We start from the raw sequence: 20,501 nt of genomic DNA on the forward strand, positions 1-20,501 counted from the left end.
TTGGAATAGAATAAGATCTCGCATCCTCTAAAACTTGTTTAGATTAGGTGGGAGTTGTGAGATCTCACATTGGTTGGAGAGGAGAACATCCTCTAAATCTTGTTTAGATTAAGAGAGAGTTGTGAGATCCCAAATTGGTTGGAGAGGGAAACGAAACATTCTTTATAAGGGTGTGGAAACATCTCTCCAATGAACGTGCCTTAAAACCTTGAAGGAAAGTCCTAAATAGAAAACCTAAAGAGGACAATATCTATTAGTGGTGAGCTTAGGATGTTCCAAAAGCAATCTCGACGAGTTTGATCCAAGATAATGTCTCAACACAATGTATTAACAGTTCTCCTATCAATTACGAGCTTCTAGCTTTTGAGAGACTTGTAATTATTTATTTCTTGGAGCTAACCTAACATAGTTATCATAAAAAAATAGATCAAAAGTGTTTTTAACTAATGATCATGAGACAAGTGGCAGCCAATTCAAATAATAATTACTTCATATCTATGCTGTCAATGTCAAAAATATAAGGGCACCAAGGCAGGCAAAGTGGATATTACAAGAGCCACATTAGTTTAAACAACACCAATCAAAAGAACCTATGTCATATCTCTTTCAACCAAATATATAAACGAGTTCAGGACAAAATAAAGAGAACCACTAACTCATTTACTGCAAATTATTAGAATGAAACATGTAAAACAAAGGAAGCCTAACTTTTACCCTTATAAATCCTTAAGAAATCCTTAGGAAGCCAAAGAAATAGAATTAATTGGAGTTCATCAGCATCCCAAGAGTGTGATCCATGGTAAAAAGAAAAGGGAGGAAAAAGAAAGATTTAGGACATTTGGGGTGACCCCACATTTCTCCTCTCTAAATCTCTACCGTTCAACTCATCCTTCCCTTCTCTATTTATACAGACTTCCCATTTTGTTTAGAGTCTCAAGACACTGGTGTCTTTATTCTGCAACTATCATCAGCATTACTTCACCAACTTCCTCCCGCCCGCCCCTGCTCTGCTCTGTTCTGCTCTTTTCCTATACTTCAACATCATTCATCAATGGCTTGCTTGGAGATTTGCAACCAGGTCTGCGACCTAATGAAATCATCTTCTTTTTCTCTCTTATCTTTTGAATATGACGAACAGGAAGAAGAAGGCACATTTTAGAGTGTATTTTGTTTTTTGGGTACAGAATTTGCAGGGTGATGAGACTAAAGAAGAGAGGGAAATTTGCACTCTTGATGGGACTATTGATTGGCATGGCCAACCTGCAGTCCGGTCAAAAACGGGAGGATGGGTTGCTGGAATCATCATACTCTGTAAGACCCAAAACCATTTCCTTTTCAACTTCTTTGTCTATTTAAACAAACCAAATGATCCACTTTCTAAATTTACTTCTCTGTTATTTCATTCTTCTCAAAGTAGAAGCTTCAGTTAAGTAAATTTTCTACATGGAAATGGCAACTGAACATAACTTCTTTCTGAACCACAAAGTCAGGAGTTTAAACGAAAAGAAAGAGAAGTCCACAATAAAACACTTTAACCATCAACTTCTTTCTTCATTATCTTATTAGAGAGACAAGAAGGTGCACCGCTTATAGGATATACGTCTGCAAGGTTATGTGGGAAGTGGTTTCAGAAAAATCGATAACTTTTTGGTGGGGGGTGGGGTGGATATTCGAGAGAGAGAGAGAGAGGGAGAAATGTTTGTTAAGTTTTGTTTGAACATGAAAAAGATAAGTGGCAGTACATACTAGAGAAGTGAAAGAGCTTCTCACCGGAATTCTCAAATACAGAAGGGGATGGAACAATGAGAGAGAAATAGGAATGGCTTTATTGCTGTACATTTGGCACTGCACAACGAGCCAAGTGTTTTTAGCCTCCTTGCATGCTGATCTCTCCACCACGTATTTTCAGGCTACGCTATAAATCTTTAGTAGAGAGACAGAGAGGGTGACCAAATTGGTATTAGCTAGAGAGAGAAGCAAAAACCCTAGACGATGAAAGGTTTCTTAAGGTCTATGCCTTATTTACCTCATTGACTCCATGGGAGCTGGACGACAAAAGGGAGAGAGAGAAAGACAATACCCATAATAAGGACTGTGCTATGTTACCTCATTCACTCAAGAGAGAGAGAAGAGACGTGTCTGACTCGTAATCCATGACGTGGAGTTGCCACGTGTTGTTTCAATAACCTAGAAGAATTACAGATGACAGTTAATTAGTATCAGTTCATGGTCAACATTTAACTTTTTTATATTTCTCCTTTCTTTTGATTTTCTTCGTCTTCCGTCACTTCATATAAATCTAAAGATATGGCCTTGAAACTATATCATGATAAAAAGATAAATAGTAAAAAAGTTATAGGAGACTTTTTATGTGAGAAGCCAAATATAGAGAGATAGCAAAAAACTCAGGTACGGTGATAGAATGGGATCCATAACTGAATTATTTGAATTAAAAGCTCACATGAAATTCTGACCTCAGAAATGTTCCTTCTAGAAGCATTGAAAGGGAAGAAAACTATAAAGTATGTGGCTTTACATTCCTCCTATATCATCAAAGTAAAATATCTCACAAGCTGGTTGATAATGAGAAAGGGAGCTTTCAGTGGGAAATACCTAAAGGGAAACCCATTTTTATGGGTTTTACTGTTTACTGTAGAGGGGGGGGGGGGGGGGGGAGAGAGAGTAACAAGCTTCCAGTCATGCACTCACCGCTCACCAGAGGGTAACTTTCTTTGTTTTCAGAGAGAGAAAGTTCATTAGAGATTTTCTGAAGTTGGTTCACATAAAAACACAACTCACCCTTGAGAAATTTGGATCTTAGTCCTCATCTATGGCTATGGAATCTATTTTGAGTCGGAATTGAAACCTGGTCTGTCTAACTTGCCTTTTCACTTGTCAAGGCACTTTCAGCTCTTCAAATAGACAACAAAACGGTGACAAAAGCCAACCACTAGGGAAATCAGACTCATTGGGACAAATTTGTCCTGAATTCACCACAAAATAAAGCACACGACCTGGCATTACATTTACTTCTATCCTGACTTGCTCCTCCCTATAATACAGTGAATCAAGGTCTTGCAACTCTTGCGTTCTTTGGGGTTGGTGTGAACTTGGTGTTGTTCCTGACAAGAGTTTTGCAGCAAAACAATGCCGATGCAGCCAACAGTGTAAGCAAATGGACCGGGACGGTCTACATCTTCTCTCTTGTTGGGGCTTTCCTCAGTGATTCGTACTGGGGAAGGTACAAAACTAGTGCCATTTTTCAGATCATCTTTGTCATTGTAAGTACAGGACCAAACCTCAATTATTTTGGTACTAACAACAGGGAACTTTTTTTTTTTTTGGAACTGCTTCCTCACCTTTCTTTATTGTAGGGCCTGGTTTCACTTTCCATAACGTCACAGCTCTTCCTGATCAAACCAAAAGGTTGTGGGGATGAGAACACCCCATGCGAGTCACATTCAAGATTGGGGACTGCATTGTTTTACCTCTCCATTTACCTTATTGCACTAGGAAACGGGGGATATCAACCAAATATTGCCACACTTGGAGCAGACCAATTTGATGAAGAAGACTCCACAGAGGGGCATTCAAAAGTGGCATTCTTTAGCTACTTCTACTTGGCGCTTAACTTGGGTTCTCTCTTCTCAAACACCATTTTAGGGTACTTTGAAGATGGAGGTCTGTGGGCTCTGGGCTTCTGGGTGTCAACTGGCTCAGCTTTTGCAGCATTGGTTTTGTTTCTTTGTGGAACGCCAAGGTACAGGCACTTCAAGCCAAGTGGTAACCCTATCCCAAGATTCTGCCAAGTCATTGTTGCTGCTGCTAAGAAATCAACAGTCAAGATGCCATCAAGTGAAGATGAACTATACAACGTTGATGGCAAGGACTGTTCAATGAACCATAGTAGAAAGATATTTCACACCCATGGGTTCAAGTAAGGACATTTACATTTCAGCTTTATTTCTTTGAACAAATACGACAACATTTTTCACATTTTGGATTTGCTAGCAGAGATCAATGCAGCATCATGCCGCATTTTCCACTTTCAGAATCATTCTGAATATTTTTCTCAATTGTAAAAGGATAACCTGGAGAAATCCTATCTCGTTAACTTCTTTCAAGCTCACAGAAACCCTTTTTCATTTCAAAACGCAACAACAAAAATCATGGTTCTATATCAGCTGCCATTATAGTTTGCAAGTTGCTCATGCTTGTTCTTCTATATATTGTAGGTTTTTGGATAGGGCTGCATATATCTCATCAAGAGATTTGGATAACCAAGGACAAGGTATTGACAATCCATGGCGCCTCTGTCCCATCACACAAGTGGAAGAGGTCAAGTGCATTTTAAGATTACTTCCTATTTGGCTCTGCACCATAATATACTCAGTGGTCTTCACTCAAATGGCTTCCCTCTTTGTCGAGCAAGGCGCTGCCATGAAAACTACTGTTTCAAATTTCCATATCCCACCTGCAAGTATGTCGAGTTTCGACATTCTCAGTGTGGCAGTTTTCATTTTCCTTTACCGCCGAGTCCTAGACCCACTAGCAGGAAAACTTAGAAAATCAGATTCTAAAGGGTTGACTGAGCTTCAGAGAATGGGGATTGGTCTCATCATAGCAGTGATGGCAATGGTTTCAGCAGGAATAGTGGAGTGTTATAGGCTAAAGTACGCCAAAGGCGAGTGCACACGCTGTGAAGGCTCGAGCTCCCTAAGCATCTTTTGGCAGGTTCCACAATATGCATTTATAGGAGCTTCCGAGGTCTTCATGTACGTGGGACAATTGGAGTTCTTCAATGCACAAACCCCAGACAGATTGAAGAGCTTTGGTAGTGCACTTTGTATGACATCTATCTCTTTGGGGAATTATGTCAGTAGCTTTCTGGTCACTGTGGTAATGAAAATATCAACAGAGGATCACATGCCAGGCTGGATTCCAGGAAACCTGAACAGAGGTCATCTAGATAGATTTTACTTCCTATTAGCTGGATTGACAGCAATTGACTTTGCAGTGTATATTCTCTGTGCTAAATGGTACAAATGTATCAAATTGGAGGGCAAGTGTGAAGAAAGCGAAGACCAGGAGCACATCAAGGTTTGATTTGAAGAAATATAAACAAGAGCGAGACCAGTTTGATGCATATTTTCTCAGTTTGTGTTAGAATAAAAGGAATGGGGCCTAAAGTGTCAGAAGCCTATTATTGGCTCAACTCTTAACACCCAATTCTTTCCGCTTTCTACAACATCTGACCAAATAATTTCAAGTCATGTTAAGAGCAAGGATGGCGTGTAATGACCTGAAGATTTCTTGTGCAAGACCTTCCATGTTTTACCTTGTAAAGCGAAGTATTCACTAGAGGACTTTGACTTCTTTTTTCCTTTTGCTCTTTTGTTTTTCCTTTTCTATGAGGGGAAGCTAGTCTGGAAAATCACTGAGCCATCATTTTCTATCTATCAACTAGTGCATGAAAATAAAGCACTCTCCTTTGCCTTCTTAAATTGGTATGACAAAAAAAAATTAAGCAAGGTAAGATAACCACACCTTCTGGTGCTTCCACCTTGTTTGTTCTAATTTATATATCTCATCGCATGTCCTCCTAGTAACAATGCAATGCCCTTGGTCTGGTGTGACCTTTATTAATACATATGAGAAATGATAAAAAGACAGAGCTCTAAGCAGTAAAACACATGTTATCAATCAACAAGAAATGTCTAATAAATAGATCAATTAATTCAAAATGTTACAAAACTATAACTTATCATCATCGCAATAATCTCCAAAAAGGAGAAGGAACAAAACAATAGAGCCTTTTACCCGCAAAGTCACCCTTGGATCCTACGTACTTGAATGTGGTGAGTAGATTCTTTCCGCCAAATTGGTTGAGCTCCACTTTGGACAAGTGTAACGTTGTCTCCCCCTACCACGTGGCCCTTATTCTGCAAACGTAGAAAATTTAAAACCAAATCCTTGAAGGATCTATGAAAAAAACACAAGGAAATAGAGAAAGAAAAGTAACACGATAAAGAAAAACTAACCAGTAAAAACTTGAGTGCTCTGGAGAACGTCTCTTCTGCATCATTTGAAAACTGCATGTAGATGGGCATGACCCCATGATAAAGCACCAGCCTTTGTTTAATTCTTTGGCTGCATGTCAAATGAATCTAGGAGATACTCTTCAAATCGTCAAAAAATTAAAATAAAGAGCGAAAATACACAAATGCTTTACCTTCTACTCGGCAAAATCAAGTGTGAACTACATCCCGTTCAAAGAAAGACAGATCCAACTTCACATAAATGACACGCTAAATAGTCTTTTTCAAACAAAACTTAACAACAATCGAAGATTTTGATAGTGCGGTAAGTCATTAAATCTTGCATTATTTTATCTCTATCTAGAGCTACAAATACATGGAATACATTTTAGGGTTTCATCCTGGACCCAGAAAGCTACTATTCCACACAACTATTAAAAGTTTACATATATATTAACAGAAAACTCTACATTCTCATGGCAAAGTATTCATACTTAACACCACATATACAAAGACACATTCACCTAAATCATCTCAAAGATACGAACTGTATAAATTAGCAAGGGTAGCAAATATCCAAAATTGTGCATGAAATACAAGGAAATTGTAATACATTACATCGCGTTGGAACTTACTCATCAGTGAAGGCAAAGATAGTAGAGCAGGGCCTATAATGACTTAAGAGTATAGCCATGGAGCCAGTTCTAGTGAAAACGATGATAGGAGTATTTAGGGTGTTGGCCATAATGGTAGCGTGAAAAGCAAACATATCTCCCATACGTCTCTGTCACAAATATGACGCACGTCAGATTTTAAACAAATAAATAAGCTTTTATGTTTTAAATTCAAATTGGATGTTACGATAATATTATTAATTCAATTAGACAAAACAATTGCCCTCCTCCCATGAGTCTAACAACATCATAGACGGAACATTGAAGACACTAAATTAAAAAACGAACCTTGACACGTCACTGTATATAATACAAACCTTGCCGACAATCAATTGATTTGGAGTGGTAGAATTAATTGGTCGACTAGATTCCGTTCTCAAAGCCACAGTATGCATCACTTTCACAGCCTTCAATGGATACCTTTTTTTTTTTTTTTTTTTTACCACGAAGGATCAAAAAATCAAATTGATATAAAAATGAAATCAAGAATGAAAAAAAAAAGTACTTTTTATAGAATCAGTAAACAGAAAACAGATTGGACTTCTTCGACATTTAGCAATAACTTGAAAATCAATAGCAGAACTACTGGACACAAAATGTTGGAACGATGCTGCGACATATCAAGAATGATGGAACTCTTTCACCAATTCCAATAAATTAGAAAAAAACGAACATAAGCATAATGCATACTGGATATGGCGTATTTCAATACTTGCAAAACGCAGATACGTCAACAAAAGAAACAAAAACATCTAGAGATTGATTGCCTTCTACGTTACTGAAAAATCAAAGGCCTCATTCAGTACCAAAAGGTCCCAAGTGGACAAAATGGGTTTTGATTAAATAACTTCGTTAATAAACAAAATTTCTGCCACAAACAATAATAATAATAAATAAAAATAATAATAACTTCCCAGATAATGGAGTAAGATGCATACTTCCCATGAGCAGTTTCTCCTGAAAGCATGACTGCATCAGCACCTTCTCGTACTGCAATAGCAATATCAGAAACCTCGGCTCTAGTTGGTGTGGGATGATCAATCATGCTTTCCAACATGTTTGTTGCTACAATAACAGGTTTCTGCATGCTATGACACCTTCTGATAATATCTTCCTGACAGAAAAGCAATATGAAGTCCTGTTATATGATGACATATGATAAAATGTTAATCCTATTAGTTTTACAATCCTCGACTGCAGTACTATTATTTTTTATTACCCAAATATAGATAAGTATAATCATTTTATTTCCTTTTAACGCTCAATACTCGTGTTCCATCTCTAGCATCAATTTATTTGATTCTGAATTTACTCCTTTCCAGAGAAACTTCAATATATGGAAAAAGATGGATTTCTATCTTTGTGTCTTACAATTTTAAAATTATTTGACCAACAATCTTAAACTTTGGAATCTGACTATGAATTCCTTACCAAAAAAAAAAATAATAAAATAAAATAAAAGAACTTAGTATTTGAAACAAATGTTTCTTCCTGACAAAATTTTCTTTGCAATCATCTTTTAATATTTAACCAATCCTAACCCTCTAGGAATTACAGGGAATCAGAAATTGCAATTTACATCAAAGTACAAGACGTCGCAATTTCTCTCCTTGGTAAGTTTAAACAAATATAAAGGGATATATAATTTATACGCATGACACAAATATCGGCAAAATTTACAAACCTTACTCCAATATTTTAAAAATAGTTTGAAACATCCTTGGGTTTATTTTTGGCTCATTTTATCATTCTGTTAACTGAATTAAATGAATTTTTCCTGTGGATCACTTTCCCTGACTAGTATGTTACGTGCAAACATCTCTCTAGAAGACCACGCTCACCTTTTTTTCACTGTCCTGTCTGCAATTGTTGGATCAAGTTGCTAGGTTGCTTCAGTTTGCATTATTGTTTTTGACATAATAGTGAATCCTAACACCAATGACTCTGTGGACATATATGTTCAAAGAAAAATCTAAAACTCTCTGGTCCAGCTGTCAAGGGTATTTTTGTGAGATGGGTAGAGCAAAATCAGACTTAGAAGATATAATGCAGGAGATCATAAGGTGTTTGGAAGCTAGCTTTGGCTTCTAACTGGTGTACTCTTCTCAAAATTCTGTAATAATTTATGATCAACGCCAATTATAGTATTCCTTTTTTATGTCAACACACAAACAATTTAAGTCAATAAAAAGGTTAATCTGGAACTAACGTTGCACAACGGAAAAGTGATGGGTGAGAGAATACTAATAACGTTAGAGATTTACCTGCAATAAAGGAACTTCCTCGATTGGAAGTTCAGCCCCAAGGTCTCCTCGAGCAACCATTGCCTAAAAAGTCAAATAAACTAGTAAAGTTGCAACTCAGAACACCATGATGAGCGTGAACTGTAACGTGTGACACCAAAACATGAGATAAGCCAAGATCGTATTGCCATAAATAAATGTATAAATAAATACTACTTCAGAATGTAATAGAGGAAATAATTCAAGTCTTTTTTTAATATAAGAAACAAAAGATATCGACAAAACCATAGGGAATCAAGCCTAAACGCCCGAGTGAAGGGACATTCCTTCAGCTAAGGAGGTCAGAAAAATTTCTTTGGCCCAAATCATTCAAAAAGCTCTAGTAATTCCATAGAGATAGTTACAAAAATCCAAATTGAGCCATTCCAAGTGGAAGTAATATGCTGTACATTAGCCAAAAATCATCAAAGCAACTCATAGAGTCAATCTGCAGTATCCTCTGGAGAACAACAATTGCGCCTAGATCTTCAACGTGGACAACAACCCTTAACGACAAGGTCATAATGAATGAATAGATGTTCAAAATCTCTTCATCCTTTTTAAAGTCGGAGCAAACCAGGTAGAAATTTCTTCTTGGTATTCTATTGTGAGTGTTTAGACTCTTCTAAGCCATGTGGGCATCGCTTCTTTGCATTCTATCTGCGAGTCAACCTTTCCAAGGAGGTTTCTAACTTCATTCTATTTGTGTCAGTCTCTTTTTGCCCAATATAGCCACATGAAATTATTTACCGCATTGGACGAACCATTTTTTGACTCATAACCCCACATCAACGTTAGAGAAGTGAAATATTTCCATGGATCATTGATAGAGAGAAGTGTCAATTAAACTGACAATTGTAAGTAACTCATGCCCTTTTTTTTACTATTCTTTTCCTCTATCTTTTTTCAGATGCCAACACCAACCCAAATTTGACTAAGGTTAATGTTCTTGTGCACATTAAAGTCATTTTACACAAATTTGTAATTTTGGAGAGAAGAATAACTTCATGTGATCTTTTTTTTAATGGGAAATGAGTAACCATTTAATTGATATGGTGAAATAGATGTACAAAAGATGATCGTATCTGTAAATAATTACAAAAAACACACCAATAGGACATGAGAATAGTTAAACTATAATTACATAAAGGAGTTAATTTGCCTCAAGACATGACTTTGTGTAATCTAAAAAAACAAATCATTCACGAAAGCGCATTTCAGGAAAATAGAATATGATTTCTATTTAAATTGAGTCTTGTTTCTCATACTACCTCAAACTTAATTTCTTGACTCGAGAGAGCATTGGGGCAATTTTTAGCCTTTAAAAACATTGTTAGTAAGTGTGCTACGAGTTGACCATCATCCGTTCCTTTCCTTTTAGTAGGACATATTAACAGTGGATAAAATATTTTCCAATATCACCTAATCGAAAATGTTCATGATAAACAAAAAAAAAAAAAGAATAATAATAAACTTTGCTTCGAAAACTACAAGACATTTTAAAATATAAAATGGTGAGTTTTTTCACTATCCTTTGGGATCTTTGGTTAGAGAGGAATGCCATAAATTTTAGGGATTTTGAGAGATCTGCAGGAGGACGCTCCTCGTTTAATGTCTCCACTTGCGCATTTCTTTTTAAGGATTTTGTAATTATCCACCAGGTGTTATTATTTTGAATTGGAGGCATTCTTTATATAGTTAGCTTTGGCCTCTCTTGGTGGGCCATCTTCTTGTATGCCATTTTAGAGAAAGTTTGGTTTCTCATAAAAGATAATAATAATAATAACAATAATTGCAAGTAAAGCATATTGAAATATTCTATTAGAAGAAATAAACAAGAAAACTAACCCCATCTGACGCTGAAAGTATTGATTGAAGATTAGGAATGGAGTCTGCACTTTCAATTTTTACAATCACGCGAATGTCTGCATTACAGCCTAAAGAAAAGGATATATATATATATATATATGAGAATGAGAGGAAACGAAGATGTGCATAAGTGAGAATATAATGGGCAAAACATTAATATATATATAAATGTACTTCTCAGATAGTCTTTCAGCTCATGAACCACTCTAGCATCCTTTACAAAAGAAACAGCATAAAAATCAACCTGATTATCCACCCCAAACCTTATATCTTCCCAGTCCTTGTCTGCACCATGAAAGATTTCATAGATTAGATGTTGACAAGATATAAAAGCATGTATATAGATGATAATAGAGCTGATTAGATGTTGACAAGATATAAAAGCATGTATATAGATGATAATAGAGCTAAAGTATATAGATGATAATAGATCTAAGTTATATAATAGATATGGTCCTTGTACTTTTACCACTTTTAAGCTTTTGTGTATGTCCTTGCATTTGTTTCGTTTTGGTACATGTTTTATGGACGTACCATGTTAGTCCCTCATGTCAATTATCCATTTAAATAGTAACAAAAGGCCGACATGTTGCCACCTCTACTTTTTGGGCATATATAGCCATACAATATATCAAGTTATCACTTCAACTTCTACATTGTGTCATGCCAATTTATGGAACTCTTTGACAAGAGAATTAATGTTTGGGACTAAGCTGATATGTTTATAGAAGTATGGAGACTAAAATGTAAATAAAGAAAAACTGGGCAGTAAAGGTGTAAAAGTAGCAAAACTAGAATTGTAATTTAACCTAAATTCTATCAATGCAACATTGAGTTAAATACTGAACATACCTGTTATAGAAGGCAATGTCGCACTTTTTCCGCGAACATTCAAATGACGCCTCGATTTGAGTTCGCCACCATCAATGACTACACACTTAACCGAATCATCCGTCTTTGACTTAACAGCCAATGACATCATTCCACCTGAGAATGGAAAATAATTTTTTGTTTGAGACACTATAATAGTCAGCTGTGATTCCATGACTCATCAGCTAACAGCGATAATAAGGATTTATATTTCAACGACTAAAGCATATACAGGGTTTAATCCAATCTTTGACATATTTAAGCATATCAATATGTAAATACAAGTGTGTGCCCTCAGGACCAAGTAAGTCCAGTTGGTTCTGATGAGGAAAAAAAATGAAACAACAAAAACAAAATAAAAAATTCATCATCAAGTGAGCCTCATTGGTAAATCCGAAAATTAAGAACCAAGCAGCAAGGATCAAATAGTCCACATATTTGACACAGTCACCACCATCAGGACCAAGGATCAAGACCATAAAACTTGTATTTCTAACTAAAGTAAAAGGTCATCTTGAAGCGCCTCCTCTCAAACCCACATTCCACAAGAATAATATTTTAAAGTGAGTGGCCTATCAATTATCAGCGTGTATAGCCAGCTCAAACTTTCTCCCTCATTAGCCGACTGTTAAATAAATCGAGTTGCTGCTTGAGAAAAGGTGAACAATATATATGCACTACCAATGTGAAACAAACAAGAGCAATATACTTACCGTCAACAAGTAAAATATCTCCAACTTCTACATCATTTACAAAGTCGTCATAGTTGACACTAACAGTGTCTTTCGTGCTGACTCCTCTTTTGATTGTGAAGTTAAATTCTTGTCCCTCTTTGAGCAAGATTGGTTTAGGTACATCTCCACTTCGAACCTCAGGGCCCTGAATGAAACAACGCAGTAATTATAATATGAAGAACATAGAACATTAATTCATATTTCATAAAGTAGACGACCGAAATAAAAACAGATCAAGATACAATAAATTTTTCTTGCCAGTACACAAGTTGACTTAACAATGATGAACATTTCTATAAAAGATCAAATTTTGACATTAAGCTTCAACGAAGAAATCTCAACAATGTACAAAAGGGCACAGATGCATAATAGGTTCTAGAAACTTGCATAACCAATTAATTCAGATATCGTATAGTCAAGACTTTCAGATGAATCTGAAGTTCTAACTTGTCCCTTCTGGATTAGTTAAAATCCAGCGCTCAATACACATATAGAGGCCGAAAACATTACCTTTGTGTCAAGCATAATGGCTATAACTTTGTCTTTAAATTGAGCGTTGTATTCCTTAACCAAATCAATGGTTTTCTGGTGGGAAAAATGATCCCCATGGGACATGTTCAAACGAGCCACATTCATCCCAGTCTCTGCCAATTTCCATATCATTTCACGTGAACTTGTTGAAGGACCAATGGTGCAGACTATCTTAGTTTTCCTTCCAAACTTTGTCATTAACTTCATCCTGCTAAGAGGGAATCCATTAGACTGAGGCTCAAAGGTAGAGTTTGAAACGTCCTGATCCTGAATCAAACAAAGAGTCTCACTCTTAGGACCGTTATGCATCGAAAGTAACAACAAGAGGGAACAAAACATTCCATTTTAGGTCAAGTAGAAAAATAAAATAAATATAAACAGCATCTGATTCCAGGTTTAAGATTCATTTGTTATTCCAGCGCAATCCAAAAATAGCATATCAAATTTACACGATGCGGAACTATGAAAAACACATCAATCTCATAATATCCACAACTCCATGCCTGTACAAGAGCCAGTATATCTCCAGAACGAAACCGAGAGAAGCGTCAACATCAACCAAGAACAAGCTTCAAAGTAAGCATCAGAAAAACAAACAAAACAGGAAGAAAACAATCTCACAGTGTCCAGAGAGTCATTATCCGACGCAACCTCCCCCTGCTCGGATATTCTTAAGCATCTAACCAGAGTGATTAGCTTCGATTGCAAACACATCCCTCTACTCTTCGCTTCAGGACCAAAAGCAGCAGAAACGGTTCTACATGAGGCAAGGCAGTCGGCAGCTCTGGTAGAATCAGATTTCAGCAGAGGCACTCCAGTAGAGAGATTAGACGTCGCCATAGAAGAAAACCTTGAACAGAACGAGAGACGGAGAGAGTGAATTTCGCCAGAGAAACTAAAAAATCATTAAAGGGAAAAGAAAGAAATTTCCTCCTATAGGTGCAATAGGTGAGGCGAAACAAGGTGCTGGTCTCACTCCCGTCGGCCGGCGAGAGGGGCGGTTGTGGCGGGGTTGTTTTGTTATTCAACTACGGGACCAGAGATTTTGGGGACAGTTAAAAGAAGGGGTCCAATTCTTTTTTTCGTCTTATTTCTCTTTCACATATTTTATGCTCTTCTCCTTCACGCGCTTTAAATCTCGAGTGTTTCACACTCTCCTCAAGTCACCATATTTTCCTTTTCCAATAATTATCGCAAACAAATTTGCCTTTTCTTTTGTTCGAGAGTGAAAAACTCATTTTTGGGGAATATATACCAAAATAATATTTTATTTATATTATTGTTTTTAAAAACTAATTATCTATATATACTAAATTTTAAAATTTATGTTTAAGTGAGATACAAAATTCGAAATGCGAGTCGAGTTTCCAATAATTTATTTCTAATTTTTTTAATCTTTTTGAAGAATGAAAAAACAATGGCTCTTATTAGGCGGTGAGCGTACGTGCGAATAAGCGAGCGTGGCGCTGTGGAAGAGATTTGGCATCTCTCGTACATTTTCGAAGATTCTTTCGAAATTAAAATCAAAGATACCGTGGAATATTTCTCTGATCTGGCTTTACTTTTGCCACGTGTCAATACAATTCATTCAACGGCTTGAAATGGGTCTACACCTGTTTTCTTTTTCTTTTTTCTTTTTTTTTTTTACCTTGGGATGTAGCAATTTTTATAAGATTTGAGAACTTACAACACGTCAAAAAAAAAAAAAAAAACACAGTAATTTATTAATTTAAGAAAAATAAATTTATTCTCGTATGAATTAAAAATTTTAAATTAATACTTATATTAATTTAAACTTTAAAGGTATATTATTCACTTTTTATTATATTTTATTTTAAATAAATATTAATTTACATGTGCGTATGATGAATTATATAATCATAAATTTATGGACTTTAACCAACTTTGAAACTTGTTTTAGAGAAAAGATGAACAAGGAACCAAAGTATTAGCTAACACTATTAAAAATAAAAATAAAAAGAATTTTTTATATGGAATATTATAGTGATATGCATGTAAAATTTTGGCTAAATTTTTAATAATAATCTTAAACTTGAAAAAAAAACTTAAAAATACCCTATCATTTTTAGTATATAGTTTTAAAACTAGGCTTAAACTTAAAAAAAATTCATAATAGTCTTCAAATTAATATTGTAAATGTGCAAATAAAGAAAAATGTCCCTTAATTTTGCTCCATTTTCCCTTAATTTCTTCTTCTTCCTCGTCTGATCATTTCACCCCTTTTTCCCCTTCCTTTTGATCAATCTCCATAGTTCATAATCTCCACTGGATTGACAAAACTAAACAATACAAATATCAGTCCCTGGCCTGTTCTTTGTGTACAAAAACCTCTGATCAATGAAACACACAAGGATGGAAAGACTGAATTCATCAATCAGAGGTGACAAACGTGAGAATGTGAAACAAGGTTAGATATGATTTCTGTGAAACTCCAACACGATAAATGCACCCAAAACCAAACTGAAACTAAAACCAAATGGAAAGTGTTGAAAGACATTTGAAACTGGAAGGAACTAAACTCATCGGCACGAATTTAATGGATTCGCAAACTGCTGGTTGAATTGAATTAAACACTGCGTTAAATTAATGCACAAATGAAACAGAAACCAAAGAGTATTTCAGATTTCCGTCTTATATAAACAGCAAGTCGAAAACATACCAGAGCAAGTGAGGATCATCTAAAGAAGAGGAGGAGGAAGTTGAGGAAAGCTGAAGAAAATGTTGAAATCGGTTCGGTTTGTCGGCTTCCTCTTAGCTCTAGCGATTTCATCGTCGATTCAATCAGCATTCTCTCTCAGAAACATTCCGGAGGCGCTTTATTCAGCCGATTGGTCAGCGGCGACATGTTGGGACGCGATAACCGCGGTGGAAGGATGCCAGGATGAGATCGACATGGCGATGAAGAGTAATGAGATCGAGGTGAGTCGCGATTGTTGCAGAGCGATATTACATGGACTGCCGGCCAAATGCGCCGCCGAGGTTTTCTCGTCTGGTGGAGAATTTTCGGCGGAAATTAGCGGTGCGGTTAACGAATATTGCGACGGAATGGGAATAACTCCGCCGGTGCTTGAGACTGATGAATAAAATCGAAGAAAACTGAATGCTACTGTTATTTGCATGGTTTTCAATTTTCTTTCTTCGCGGCTGTTCTTTTACATTTATATTAAAAAATAAAACGAATTTTGTGAGCTCATAGTAACCATAAGTGATATATTATTTTTAGTTGGATAATGAAAATCCCACACATCCGCTAATCTAGGGAAATGATCCTGGGTTTATAAACCAAAAATACTCTCTGCATAGATATGAGACATGATCCTGGGTTTATAAACCAAGAATACTTTCTGCATTGATATGAGACCTTTTGCGGAAGTCCAAAGCAAAGCCATGAGAACTTATACTCAAAGTGGACAATATTATACCATTGTGGAGAGTCGGGTTCATCTAACAATATATATCATAAATAATCACAAATATTTATGCTTAGAGGCTCAAAATTGCGAATGCTTCTCATTTAAAACATATGAAAACGAGACACAGAAATTTACACATTAAAGGAAACTAAATGACAGAAACCTTGATTTAGAGTTCACATCGCTCACTTTCAATGCTGAAAAGCAGTAATATAGACCTACCTACCTAATCTATCAGATGTAATCGGCCACAAGATTGGCAACCTTCTTTTGATAAACATGACTCGGACGGGGCTTAATCCATGCTGTGCTATGAATAAAAGGGAGGGTCATTTTTATCGTGTCACATTGAAGGAAACTATATGCCAATTATAAAATAAGCTGGCAACAGACCTCCATAAATAAGGGAGCAGCCACGACTGAAGTTCTGTGTAGCTCCACTGCGATTTCATTGAAAAATGCTACTCACTGAACAATCGTCGTGAACACGCCAGATGGTTTCGCCCATCAAGTTTGCGACCGAGAGGACGGTCAACTGAGGGAAGTGACTTTGGGGTGCTGGAATTGTGTTTGTAACTATCACCTCTTGAAAGCAGCCACTGGACAACCTCTCAATGGCAGGCGGGCTGCAAAGGCCAAGAGATTATAAGGAACACCCAACTGGTAATAGTTTCAAACAGTCAAAATTGTATCAATATTGGATACTCATGCAATATGGAGGGGCAAACCAGTTGAAGTTTGTAGCTAAAACTAAACATTTTCAACTTTGGTATATCAATGGAATGCTTAATGATCTGCATCTTCTGATACTCCAAAAACTAACAGTTTCTGTAAGCTAAGAAAATACTTGGATCAGTCATTTCAATAAGCTGGATTCTTGTTATAGATTCTACATTGAGTTCTTTGCCTAGAATCCTAGATAGTCCACTTAATCAAACTCAAACTCATTGGAGCCTCTTCATTGCAATTTCAATTAGTATTTTTGTAGAATGTTTTGTAGCCAAAGGAGCGCTGAATATACCTGAAAACAGCATGAGTGCAACACGCATAAACTTCCCTGGCTCCCTCTTGATGTAGCAGTTCAGCCCCTTTTGTAATGGTTCCTACAACACAAGTAGCTTATAAGACATGTTTCTTTAAAAGAACCATTTAGTAATACATTACCATTTTCAGAACAAAATAGGAACAGAAGGCAATATATTTGGTTTCTTAACTCACCAGCTGTGTCAATCATATCATCAACCATAACTGCAACCTTTCCTTTTACATCACCAATCAGGTTCATCACCTGTAAACACATTGCATAAAGTTTTAGCCACAAGATAATTTTATTTAAAGCTTTTATTATCCATTACAAACCTATTAATCGAATGAGGTAATGGATTTCAGTTCAAATATATTTGGTGCATATACCACCAAGTTTAAGAGAAAATATATCTTGAACCAAAAAGACAATAGCCACAGAGTATGATGCAAAACTACCTCGGCAACATTGTGACCATGGCGCCTCTTGTCCACTATAGCTAAAGGTGCATCAGACAGCTTTTTTGCAAAAGCACGAGCTCTGGCAACTCCTCCAACATCAGGAGAAACCACTACCAAATCACTAGAACAAACCCTCTTGCTGGCGAGATAGTCAAGAATCACGGGCTATAAAATCGATGACAAACAATATAAAGTTCAGTAAAGATCCAATATTTCCAAATTCTGGCAAGAGAAATATAATGAACCTTCTGCATATGAAAAAGATAAAAGAAAGAACGTACGTGGCAATTTATATGATCCACAGGAATATCAAAGTAACCCATGGATTGCCCTGAATGAAGATCGCAAGCAAGAACACGATTTGCACCAGCTTCAGTAATGATGTTGGCAACAAGCTTTGCAGCAATGGATTCACGCCCTTGAGTCTGATAGAAGATTTTAAGCAGACAGTTACACAGAAAATAATGGAACCACTTTCGTGTAAGCACGCACTACCAAATCAATCCAATGCAAATAATTTTCCGCTCATAATGTCTCTTCTATCCAAACTCAATAAAATCAGCGCATCTAACTGTCAGAATCCTAATGCTTTTAAGAATTAATAACTTTCTAGCATACTAAAAATGAGTTATAAAACGCCCAAATGAAAAGTTACCTTTCTATCAGCTCTAGCATATCCAAAATATGGAATTACAGCAGTAATATTTTTGGCTGAGGCTCTCCTACAAGCATCTATCATAATTAAGAGCTCCATAAGATTCTCATTAGCAGGGGGGCAGGTAGGCTGTACTAGGAATACATCACATCCTCTAACACTCTCTTGCAATTGAACATATATTTCGCCATCAGCAAACCGCTTGATATTGATCTTTCCAAGTTCCAGCCCCATGTAACAGGCAATTTCCTGAGAAGTAAATAACTCAAATTAGCAAACAAAGATTAGTCTCCAGAAAGAAAGAAAGATAGGTCCATATTTGAATGCTGCTCAGGAGATTTTGTCTTTCACTTCGAACACCTCAATGGCCAAAACCATTCGGCTTTGCCAGTCACTTTAATTGAACATGACAACTTCAGCCAATATAGATCTTCCAGAAATATGAATATAAAAACCTCATTATTATTCCACTTTCCCACAAGTTCAACCAGAGAAAAGAAATGGCTGGAGAATAAACTGAACTCTTAAATTCCAACTCGAATAATATTTTCACCATTATGAACATGTAATGGTATGCCTAAATAAGAATATTGAGTGTAAATATCCTTTATATCTAAACTATAAAAGAGAAAAAAAGTAAAATTTCACTTCGACTAACCAAACAAAATGAGTAGTCTAACCTGCCGTTGACCAAAACATAATTATTAACACCTTCAAACCCTCTCCACCTAATGGCTCGAAAACAATAATCAGACTAAACTATCAAGATAAAACCCACCACAAGCCATACTAGCTTCGTGGCGACTATAAGTGAAACTTTCATGGCATTGTAGGGTAAAATATAAGAAGTGTTTCACGAGTACAACAGCAGAAATTAACCTGTGAAAGTAAACGGTTTGCAGACCCGGAAAACAATTTCAAACGCGTACTACTTCTATCAACTCTTCTATCTACTCTTCTATCCATGCGAGCTGACTCCAAGAACTTGGGCAGCGTCCGTTCAGTAACAACTGGAAGTACTGGTTTCCCGTTTACATGCTTCAAAGACTCGGAGAGATCACATCGCTGACATAATTCAGTTAAAAACAAAACCATAAGAATAAATGCAGTCGAACTTTGATAGTGACAACTATTACTAGAAAAGTTATAGCAGCAGAATTATTCGAAACAACGGGGAGAGGGGAACCCATCAAACACATCTGAAGACAACAACAAAAACAAATCAAACGCATCTCAAGAAAGACCAAAATACAGAGTGAGAGGGGAAGAAGAAGCATACAACTCTGCCATTATAACACGTTCGGGACGGAGACACGTTAGGAACAAAAGCTCCATGGTCGAGAGAGCCAACAGCGCACAGAGACGACAACGACAACGCCAACGACGAAGAAGAAGAAGACGGAAGACTCAACGCAGCCATAGAAGCCATCTCTAACAACAACAAAGAAGGTGCAAGAGATCGCTAGGGTTAGGCCCGGGAAGGCAAAATTGAGGAGAAGATTCGGAGACGATGAAGCGCAGCTCTGTGAGCTTCTTATATATATATATATAGATATCAATGGCGGTACTGCTAAATTTTACGCTTATTTTCCGGTGTTGAAGGAAAATTAATTAAATTTAAAATCTTGGGGCCTTTTTCGCGGAGAAAAGGCGTCACATCAGGCACCCGATACGGCGTCGTTCAACGCAAAGTTATTCGGCTTTTTAATGGGGCTTATGGCTTCGGAATTGTGGGAGAGTGGGGACACCCACCAATCAAAATCCAACATAAATCAATCAAATATTAGATTATTTTGTATTAATTTTTAGTAATTTTCATAATATAATTAAATTACAAATTTCATATGTATAATTAACCAAGCTTTTAAAAAATTCAAACAAGTGATTCGATTTATTCAATTATTTGTTTTTATTTTTTAAATCTTAACT

At 36.4% G+C, this 20,501-nt stretch overlaps 3 protein-coding genes across 10 annotated transcripts; 1 reads left to right on the top strand and 2 right to left on the bottom strand.

The window, feature by feature from the left end:
* Positions 1–742: 742 nt before the first annotated feature.
* Positions 743–14,067, bottom strand: LOC111795075 (pyruvate kinase isozyme G, chloroplastic). Of its 8 annotated transcripts, none has more exons than XR_015421249.1 (14): positions 13,620–14,065; positions 12,978–13,265; positions 12,447–12,612; positions 11,716–11,850; positions 11,038–11,148; positions 10,843–10,931; positions 8,977–9,039; positions 7,651–7,826; positions 7,030–7,132; positions 6,674–6,822; positions 6,042–6,150; positions 5,821–5,942; positions 1,771–2,187; positions 743–1,643 (listed from the first exon to the last, which is right to left on the bottom strand). XR_015421249.1 is itself a non-coding variant. In XM_023677315.2 (13 exons), the coding sequence occupies exons 1-12, from the start codon at positions 13,836–13,838 to the stop codon at positions 5,829–5,831; spliced, it is 1,722 nt and encodes a 573-aa protein (XP_023533083.2). In that variant the 5' UTR covers positions 13,839–14,065; the 3' UTR covers positions 1,697–2,187; positions 5,821–5,828. The 8 variants fall into 8 exon arrangements, 4 of the variants coding, with proteins under 4 accessions (XP_023533083.2, XP_023533082.2, XP_023533085.2 ...); XR_002815154.2 differs by lacking the exon at positions 743–1,643 and having other exon boundaries at positions 1,697–1,923; positions 2,107–2,187; XM_023677315.2 differs by lacking the exon at positions 743–1,643 and having other exon boundaries at positions 1,697–2,187.
* Positions 944–5,504, top strand: LOC111795074 (protein NRT1/ PTR FAMILY 7.3). The gene is made up of 5 exons (XM_023677313.2): positions 944–1,078; positions 1,185–1,311; positions 3,064–3,281; positions 3,375–3,937; positions 4,236–5,504. Exons 1-5 carry the CDS (start codon positions 1,052–1,054, stop codon positions 5,104–5,106), a joined length of 1,806 nt encoding a protein of 601 aa, XP_023533081.2. The 5' UTR covers positions 944–1,051; the 3' UTR covers positions 5,107–5,504.
* Positions 14,068–16,502: 2,435 nt separating the features above from the next.
* LOC111795285 (ribose-phosphate pyrophosphokinase 1) lies at positions 16,503–20,225 on the bottom strand. The gene is made up of 8 exons (XM_023677615.2): positions 19,852–20,225; positions 19,452–19,637; positions 18,573–18,821; positions 18,199–18,342; positions 17,915–18,082; positions 17,651–17,720; positions 17,454–17,535; positions 16,503–17,058 (listed from the first exon to the last, which is right to left on the bottom strand). Exons 1-8 carry the CDS (start codon positions 19,999–20,001, stop codon positions 16,881–16,883), a joined length of 1,227 nt encoding a protein of 408 aa, XP_023533383.2. The 5' UTR covers positions 20,002–20,225; the 3' UTR covers positions 16,503–16,880.
* Positions 20,226–20,501: the final 276 nt, after the last annotated feature.

Source organism: Cucurbita pepo, chromosome 5 (assembly GCF_057944985.1).
Source record: "Cucurbita pepo subsp. pepo isolate OVF chromosome 5, ASM5794498v1, whole genome shotgun sequence".
In the NCBI taxonomy this organism is placed as follows: Eukaryota; Viridiplantae; Streptophyta; class Magnoliopsida; order Cucurbitales; family Cucurbitaceae; genus Cucurbita; species Cucurbita pepo.

Coding starts and splice junctions, on each gene's coding strand:
- LOC111795074 (XM_023677313.2), top strand. CDS start 1,052: ATGGCTTGCTTGGAGATTTGCAACCAG. Junction 3,282..3,374: donor TTCAGATCATCTTTGTCATT/GTAAGTACAGGA, acceptor TCTTTATTGTAG/GGCCTGGTTTCACTTTCCAT. Junction 3,938..4,235: donor TTTCACACCCATGGGTTCAA/GTAAGGACATTT, acceptor TATATATTGTAG/GTTTTTGGATAGGGCTGCAT.
- LOC111795075 (XM_023677315.2), bottom strand. CDS start 13,838: ATGGCGACGTCTAATCTCTCTACTGGAGTGCCTCTGCTGAAATCTGAT. Junction 10,932..11,037: donor GCTGAAAGACTATCTGAGAA/GTACATTTATAT, acceptor CCTTTTCTTTAG/GCTGTAATGCAGACATTCGC. Junction 6,823..7,029: donor ATCAATTGATTGTCGGCAAG/GTTTGTATTATA, acceptor TATTTGTGACAG/AGACGTATGGGAGATATGTT.
- LOC111795285 (XM_023677615.2), bottom strand. CDS start 20,001: ATGGCTTCTATGGCTGCGTTGAGTCTTCCGTCTTCTTCTTCTTCGTCG. Junction 19,638..19,851: donor CGTGTTATAATGGCAGAGTT/GTATGCTTCTTC, acceptor GAATTATGTCAG/CGATGTGATCTCTCCGAGTC. Junction 17,721..17,914: donor ATGGTCACAATGTTGCCGAG/GTAGTTTTGCAT, acceptor ATGTGTTTACAG/GTGATGAACCTGATTGGTGA.